The 9,107-nt window shown below is 38.6% G+C and overlaps 1 protein-coding gene and 1 long non-coding RNA gene across 2 annotated transcripts in view; one reads left to right on the forward strand and one right to left on the reverse strand.

Moving 5' to 3' along the window:
- Positions 1-121: 121 nt before the first annotated feature.
- Positions 122-7,503, reverse strand: LOC107589160 (T-complex protein 11-like protein 1). The gene is made up of 10 exons (XM_016277513.1): positions 7,393-7,503; positions 6,799-6,952; positions 6,580-6,712; positions 6,216-6,336; positions 5,652-5,872; positions 5,443-5,579; positions 5,131-5,300; positions 3,002-3,183; positions 2,748-2,920; positions 122-1,141 (listed from the first exon to the last, which is right to left on the reverse strand). Exons 2-10 carry the CDS (start codon positions 6,944-6,946, stop codon positions 924-926), a joined length of 1,503 nt encoding a protein of 500 aa, XP_016132999.1. The 5' UTR covers positions 6,947-6,952; positions 7,393-7,503; the 3' UTR covers positions 122-923.
- Positions 6,928-9,107, forward strand: part of LOC107589161 (uncharacterized) — a 6,547-nt gene continuing 4,367 nt past the window's right edge. Inside the window, exon 1 of the long non-coding RNA XR_001609654.1 lies at positions 6,928-6,983. This is a non-coding gene — a long non-coding RNA (uncharacterized lncRNA). The remainder of the gene's footprint in view (positions 6,984-9,107) is intronic.

Raw genomic sequence — 9,107 nt, forward strand, 5'->3', positions numbered from 1 at the left:
AAACCTACTGATGTATGTCAAATATATAAATGGATGAAACTATGTATAATATAATGTAATGTAACATAATGCCAAGTGAATTGCATAAGTTGACAAAAAAACCCAGTAAACCCAGTCAGTGTTTTCTTCACACCTCCATTAACCATTTTTATTGGCAGCCAGCATTCCGTTTAAAATAACCATTAATACTGCATTGAAAAGACACACTTTAGAAGTCTATGAGAGTAGAACAGATGTGCAGCTGGTGAATACATGTGCTTGTGAGGTGAAGGTGTCGTCACATGCTCAGTGTTGACAGAAACATTTTTTTTTTTGTTTTAAATCAAGAATTCTGTAAAAGACCGTGCTTGGTGTTCCAGGTGTCCCATGAATGCGGGAACAACATGGGAATAATCTGTAGGTTAAAATGAGCAGTAAAGAGAAAATTGTGCACTTAAATATGGGTGGCACTTCACAAACTAAGGCACCAGTCTAATGCTGTACTGTACACCCTTTTCCTCACACCCAGAAACCTCAATAACACCTTTGCGGAAGGGATCAGGCTACAACAGAAAGCGTTTGAAACTACTTACAATGTTGTTGGAAGTGAATCTTTTGTAAAATGCAAGTATTCTTTTTATATTTTGTTGCAAACAATTACAGTATTTGCAAGGCTCTCCTCTATTACATTTCAGTACACTATTCACTATCAGTCATTGCCTAAACTAATCCAAGCTTTAGACAATTCAAATGTCTTGACACATCCATAAATATTCCCTGATACAGAATGCAATGAGAAGAGGTCAGGACTGTTAACCATTAAATATGTTAGTGCTAGCATGTGAGCTTTGAGGGGTTAATTAGCTATTTTACCGACACTTTAATTTGTACATAGCTACAGAATGTGAAAGCCAGGACAACTAGTTGTAAGTCAGGTGTTTTGTTTACACATCTAAACTTTCCCCTTGTTTCAGAATGTCTTGGAGGATCTTGTGGTAGAACGGAGAGTAAACTAGCTTGTTGAAAGTCACCAAACGTCCCAGCTTAACGGCAATCTCCTCTAACTCTTTGCTGATGGGTGTCAGACCTCCAGGGAGAGCCGGGGCACTCCGGTGGGCGCTTGACTCCAGGAAGCCAAGAAGGTACATCTGGATTCGTGAGTCTGATAGAGAAAGTAGAGTTTTAGATTGGAGTTCCTCACTTCCAAATAGAATCCAACTGCTTTATGGGTTCTACCATGCTTACCAATGACCTTGCGTATGGGGTTGTCCTCAGACTTCGCAGCTACGATTTGGCCTTTCAATGCGTTCTCTCTATCTGAGGAAAATGGGGAAAAGCCATGCTGAGACAAGCATCCTCTGAGCTCCACACACAATTTCTCTGCAACCGCAGCAAAGGTTTCATCTGCTTTAAAGGACCTATTAAGGAAAAGTACAATGGTTTTGTCTGCAGAAGTGTGAGGCATTAGAAACACAGTGTAATTTCATCTTTAAACATACAGAGTGTGCATCTCCGCTATCAGAATCTTAATGGTTTTCTTCAGTCTTTCCATGAGGCCTGGGAGTCCGGAAATGGCCTCGCCAGCACTGTTATAGACTATGAGCAGGACTGATGCCACCAGTGCCAGTTGTTCCAGCTCCTGTTGCATCTCCTGAAATCTGCCCTGATCCATGAGAAGAGTCTGTTTGATCACAGGAGGGAGAAAAATCGAGGAAAAGGTAAAATAATAGTTTTGGGGTCAATGACAAATTAGACTGTCCACAAAAAAGAAAAATTGTTTAAAACACATGTGCTAGTTATTAGAAATATACACTTTATATTTGTGTTTTGAAAAATATATATACACATACACACACACACACGAATACATATAATATATATATATATATAAATTCATAATAATAAATTCAGAAGTTTGGAGTCTGTAAGATTTTTGTAAATTTTGTTTCTGAAAGAGGTCTCGTATGCTCACCTAGGCTGGATTTATTTGATCAAACAGTAAAAACAATAATATTGTAAAATAATATTACAATATTGAAGAACGATTTTCTATTTTAACATACACCGATCAGTCAAAACATTATGACCACCTTCCTAATATTGTGTTGGTCCCCCTTTTGCTGCCAAAACAGCCATGACCCGTTGAGGCATGGAACAAGACCCCTGAAGGTGTGCTTGGATATCTGGCACCAAAATGTTAGCAGCAGATCCTTTAAGTCCTGTAAGTTGCAAGGTGGGGCCTACATGGATTGGCCTTGTTTGTTCAGCACATCCCACAGATGCTCGATTGGATTGAGATCTGGGGAATTTGGAGGCCAAGTCAACACCTCAAACACGTTGTTGTGCTCCTCAAACCATTCCTGAACCATTTTTGCTTTGTGGCAGGGTGCCGTTTCCATGAAAGGGTGTACATGGACTGCAACAATGCTTAGGTAGGTGGTATGTGTCAAAGTAACATCCACATGGATGGCAGGACCCAACTTTCCCCTTGTTTCAGAATGTCTTGGAGGATCTTGTGGTAGAACGGAGAGTAAACTAGCTTGTTGAAAGTCACCAAACGTCCCAGCTTAACGGCAATCTCCTCTAACTCTTTGCTGATGGGTGTCAGACCTCCAGGGAGAGCCGGGGCACTCCGGTGGGCGCTTGACTCCAGGAAGCCAAGAAGGTACATCTGGATTCGTGAGTCTGATAGAGAAAGTAGAGTTTTAGATTGGAGTTCCTCACTTCCAAATAGAATCCAACTGCTTTATGGGTTCTACCATGCTTACCAATGACCTTGCGTATGGGGTTGTCCTCAGACTTCGCAGCTACGATTTGGCCTTTCAATGCGTTCTCTCTATCTGAGGAAAATGGGGAAAAGCCATGCTGAGACAAGCATCCTCTGAGCTCCACACACAATTTCTCTGCAACCGCAGCAAAGGTTTCATCTGCTTTAAAGGACCTATTAAGGAAAAGTACAATGGTTTTGTCTGCAGAAGTGTGAGGCATTAGAAACACAGTGTAATTTCATCTTTAAACATACAGAGTGTGCATCTCCGCTATCAGAATCTTAATGGTTTTCTTCAGTCTTTCCATGAGGCCTGGGAGTCCGGAAATGGCCTCGCCAGCACTGTTATAGACTATGAGCAGGACTGATGCCACCAGTGCCAGTTGTTCCAGCTCCTGTTGCATCTCCTGAAATCTGCCCTGATCCATGAGAAGAGTCTGTTTGATCACAGGAGGGAGAAAAATCGAGGAAAAGGTAAAATAATAGTTTTGGGGTCAATGACAAATTAGACTGTCCACAAAAAAGAAAAATTGTTTAAAACACATGTGCTAGTTATTAGAAATATACACTTTATATTTGTGTTTTGAAAAATATATATACACATACACACACACACACGAATACATATAATATATATATATATATAAATTCATAATAATAAATTCAGAAGTTTGGAGTCTGTAAGATTTTTGTAAATTTTGTTTCTGAAAGAGGTCTCGTATGCTCACCTAGGCTGGATTTATTTGATCAAACAGTAAAAACAATAATATTGTAAAATAATATTACAATATTGAAGAACGATTTTCTATTTTAACATACACCGATCAGTCAAAACATTATGACCACCTTCCTAATATTGTGTTGGTCCCCCTTTTGCTGCCAAAACAGCCCTGACCCGTTGAGGCATGGACTCCACAAGACCCCTGAAGGTGTGCTTGGATATCTGGCACCAAAATGTTAGCAGCAGATCCTTTAAGTCCTGTAAGTTGCAAGGTGGGGCCTACATGGATTGGCCTTGTTTGTTCAGCACATCCCACAGATGCTCGATTGGATTGAGATCTGGGGAATTTGGAGGCCAAGTCAACACCTCAAACACGTTGTTGTGCTCCTCAAACCATTCCTGAACCATTTTTGCTTTGTGGCAGGGTGCCGTTTCCATGAAAGGGTGTACATGGACTGCAACAATGCTTAGGTAGGTGGTATGTGTCAAAGTAACATCCACATGGATGGCAGGACCCAAGGTTTCCAAGCAGAACATTGCCCAAAGCATCACACTGCCTCCACCAGCTTGCCTTCTTCCCATAGTGAATCCTGGTGCTATGTGTTCCCCAGGTAAGCAACGCACACGCACCCGGCCATCCACGTGATGTAAAAGAAATGTGATTCATCAGACCAGGCCACCCTCTTCCATTGCTCCGTGGTCCAGTTCTGATGCTCACATGCCCACTGTTGGCGCTTTCGGCGGTGGACAGGGGTCAGCATGGGCACCCTGACATACGCAACAAACTGCAATGCACTATGTATTCTGACACCTTTCCATCAGAACCAGCATCAACTTCTTGAGCAATTAGAGCTACAGTAGCTCGTCTGTTGGATCGGACCACACGGGGCAGCCTTCGCTCCCCATGTGCATCAATGAGCCTTGGCCGCCCTTGACCCTGTCGCCGGTTCACCACTGTTCCTTCCTCGGATCACTTTTGATAGATACTGACCACTGCAGACCGGGAACACCCCACAAGAGCTGCAGTTTTGGAGATGCTCTGACCCAGTCTTCTAGCAATCATAATTTGGCCCTTGTCAAACTCACCCAAATCCTTACACTTGCCCATTTTTCCTGTTTCTAACACATCAAATTTGAGGACAAAATGTTCACTTGCTGCCTAATATATTCCACCTACTAACAGGTGCCGTGATTAAGAGATAATCAGTGTAATTCACTTCACCTGTCAGTGGTCATAATGTTTTGCCTGATGTGTTGTGTATCTGTATACTGTATATGTAAATGTATTACTTAAATCAATTTGACATGATCCATGAACATTTTTCCAGGATTTTGTGATGCATAGGAAGTTCAAAAGAACTGCATTTATTTGAAATAGAAATTGTGTCTTTTGTAACATTATAAATACCTTTACTGTCACAAAAAATATATATCATTCATTGTTAAAATTCTTCATTATGATATCAGGACAGTTGTATCAAGATAGTTTGGACATATGCCTGTCAAAAAATATCTAAATGATTTTTTCCACAAAAAAAAAATTTAATTCAGAAATTAGAAACATGCTTGTCATAAAAGAGCTGTATTATTGCATTTACATTTTTTTTTTCAATAAATTAATAGATATAATTAATAGATATACTGTAAGTAACTAATAAGTTACCTCTGGAAAAGACTCAGCATCATGGTCCCACTTTAACAGGCGTAAATAGGCATGATTGTGTAGAGCAAGTTGAGCAGAATTTGGTGTGCATGTTGCTCCACCCTCCGTTCCTCCACCGGTTACATAATCTGCTGTGTCTTGGAGCCATTTCTGTGTGAAATCCAAAGCATCTGCAAACATGAATACATAACTGAATTAAAGAGATCAGCATTTACTAAAGTACATGAAGCTTATCCACATTTTTTAATGCCTGCATAACATACCATTTATTGATTTGGTATAAGTACTATACAAGTAATTGATTTTCCTTACTGGGTTGTTTCTCTAGGAAGTCCTGAAATTTCTTCCGCTCATATTCTACCGACTGCTGTAAGAGGTGAGGTCGCAGGCTGCTCACAGCAAAGTTGGCCATATCGATTTTCATTTTGTCCAGCACTGCAAATATAGACCTGCAAATAAACATGATTTTATTTGGAGTTGGAGTCATGTGACCTTCACCTTGAACTGTTTAAGTGACTTACTTAAAAAGGGGCACAATGTCAGTGATTTCACGCAGCTGTTTGATGTCTTCATCACGACAGGGTGCGCAAAAGGTGCCCATCATGTCAATTATGAACTTGGCTACTTTATTGATGTCTAGAGCTCTGTTCTCAGCCTGCTGCTGAATCAATGAGAGATCCAGAGCCTCTTCAATTTGCCCTCTCAGTCGGCTCTGTCCTGGCAACAGAAAAGACAGCAGGGTCTGGAAAAACAGGGGGACAGAGAACTAATGAACACCTTCAAATATTTTTAGTTTACTAAATGTGAACAAATATGTTAAGAAAGAATTAAATATATTCATATGTACAGTAAGTATGTGTTTAAAATTAGCATACTAACTATACCCATATATAAAATACTATAATATTTAATAATAACATTATTATTTTTGTTTTAATGTCATTTGTCATTTTAATTCTATATAAATGTGTGTGTGTGTGTACACAGAATATATATTATAATATATATTTATACAGAATAACAAATGTAATTAATTTAATTAATATCAAAATATGATCATGAGTAGGTCTGGATTCTTTCCTTACCTCTTTAATTTCACCAACCAGTGTGATAGCATGGCTGTACGATGGTGGGTCATCATTCAGCTGTGACTCAAGGCAATCCCAAAATGCTTTGTGCATTATTTCTTTGACCTGTTTCTCCAAACTGAGTACACAGGAAAGATATGTTAAATCATGGCAAAACATTCTCAAATCAAACCATTTAAAATGTAGAGCAAAAAAACAAACAATGTGAATGTTTGACCACAATATGCATCCCTTTAGAACCACTGCATTGCAATACATTATAATCAGAGTTTTAAACGGACACATTAACATTTCAAATATATGTTTAGACTAATGAATAACATTATGACCGTCTCATGATAACATTTATAATGTCTATTACCTTCCCTCTCCTGGCTCATAAGGCTTGACTTGAAAAGCACTGTTCAACACTATCTCATGGGCCAGTGCCATATTAGTGACTCCTTTGGCTGTCTCCATTAGCTCTTCCACTGACACAAATCTGGGTGGACTGGCTGTAAGTGTTCGAATGCAACATTAACACTGTTAGAGTTAAAACTGCCATACATTCCTTAAGTGAAATAATCAATTCTCTCCTTACACTGAGGGGTGAGTCTGTGAGGACTGGGAGTATTTCTTCTGATCCTCTTCCGGATCATCTCTTCCGATGTTTCCACAGGGTTTTCTGTCCCATCCTTGTCAATCTTGCTCTGCTCCTCCTTGGAGGACTCGTCAGATTCCTTGGGCATCTTCTGCTGAAAACAAAGAAGAAGCCTAGAAATTAAGGTAATCTTTCCATAGACTACAGCATCAGCAGCTCTATCCAATTCTATCATTAAAATGCCAACACTGAAAATGTTCTGCCAACGGTGTGACAGCGAGCTGTGTGTGAAGTTGTTTTGTTTTTATTTTTAAAAAAGAAGGAAAAGACTAGAATGCCTTTTAAAAGACAATAAACAATTTGTCTCTAGTAGACTCATCCCTCTACTAGTCACATTCAAATATATTTTTATTTCCATAAACTCGCTGTCTACACTGATCTGGTTTACTGTGACATAAACAACCACCCTGATCTCGTTACTAAAATCTGAGAGCCTGATGCTCCGTCGCATCTGTCTGTACTCTAACATCCGTCATTCATTCAGACAAAATAATAAAAATTACATTTCTCATTTCATACTCTTTTACAGCTTACCTGGATTAGTAAAAGCACCGACCGCACACCTAAACTTTATTTTAATGCAGCTGCAATTCGCCACATATAATCAAAATCGCAGCCTGGACGTTTTGTTCTGGATGAATCCATACAAACCTGATGCACAACGGAAGTACGGTTCACAACGCTTCTTTGTAGTTTTTTGACATGTGGTTTTCAATGGGGCCAAAGCGGTGTTTTGAAGCACGGAACTACATTTCCCAATAGAATGACACTTGAGTCGCCCCCTAGGTACAGGGAGGGTTGTATGAAATGGTTAATATGAAAACATTCGAAATTATTTTATCATCAAAGGCAATAAATCACAATTATGATTACATTTACGTATATAATTATGTATAAAATTAAAGCAAAATAGGTGGTCTAATGTCTAGTTAGGTTACATAAAGATCATTTTAGTTTCCGTCGACCCTGTAATATTTCCTAAATATTTAGCTTTTTAATTATTATGCCAGGCATGTCATAAACGTGTAAAAATATGTGGTTATGTATAAAAAGTTATGTATAAAACCACGGTACATAAAGGACACTAGGTGGCAGCAAAGGCAACGTTTCTTAGCGCCTGAATGGATGACACAGGTTTTTTTTTTCAAGATATCATTTATTCTGAACACAACAAATCATCACTTGAAATCACATGCATGTAAATCACGGCCTCATTTCAGTAAAATTTGCTTCTTAAAAAAATATGAAACCGTTGTTCGGTGAATGGATGACACAGGTAGGGCGAGTGGAGTTTACATGGTGACATGATTTAAAATACTAGCTCGGAAAAATAGTAGATCACTATTTGCTTTTAATCATCATTTGTGATGATGTTTGAGAGGAAAGTTTACAGAAATCCCAGAATTTATTACTCAAGATATAGCATAACCGTAGCCATGACTGAATTCTTAACCACACCAACTCCAGTTAGTTCGGCAAAAAAAATAAAATCCCCAGGGTTTATTTTAAGGAAATCCCAGAATTTATTACTCAAGATATAGCATAACCGTAGCCATGACTGAATTCTTAACCACACCAACTCCAGTTAGTACGGCAAAAAAAATGAAAAAAATAAAATCCCCAGGGTTTATTTTAAGTATTAATTTAATACATGTATGCTTATTATACAATCATTAAACATTTTTTAGCACTTGTCTTAAGCTGTTTAGTCACTTATGAGGAAAAATAACTAATAAATAAATGTTGTGATAGTTTAGCAGCTACACTGTCAGAAAAAAATGTACCTTCAGGGGTACAATGGCTTGTCACTGGGGCAGTAGCATTAAGGGTACACCCGTTGTACCCTTTCACATGGGTACATATCTGTACCCTTGCAGTATGTACCTTTCAAAGGCAAATATGTACCTCTGCTGACTAAATTGTACCTTATAGTGCTATGGTACCATACACCTTTAAAAAAGGTGCAAATTCGTCCTTTTAAGGGTACTGCCCCAGTGACAAGCCTTTTGTACCTTGTGATAGCAAATTTGTACTCCATACAGCACATTAAAAAGGCCAGAAAGCAGTTTATCACATTTATTAAACATTCAAAACTATTACATTCTCACATTTTTCACAGGATGAACGTTTTAAGCTCTATCACAATGTCATTACAGAATGCATATTGCGCAATTTTACTTTTTTTTTAAAAAACAGTAAACTTTTTATACTCAAAATTGTAAACAGCAAGAATCAAAAAGTATTCCCCC

This window comes from Sinocyclocheilus grahami, unplaced genomic scaffold (assembly GCF_001515645.1).
Source record: "Sinocyclocheilus grahami isolate Dianchi unplaced genomic scaffold, SAMN03320097.WGS_v1.1 scaffold113.1, whole genome shotgun sequence".
NCBI lineage: Eukaryota > Metazoa > Chordata > Actinopteri > Cypriniformes > Cyprinidae > Sinocyclocheilus > Sinocyclocheilus grahami.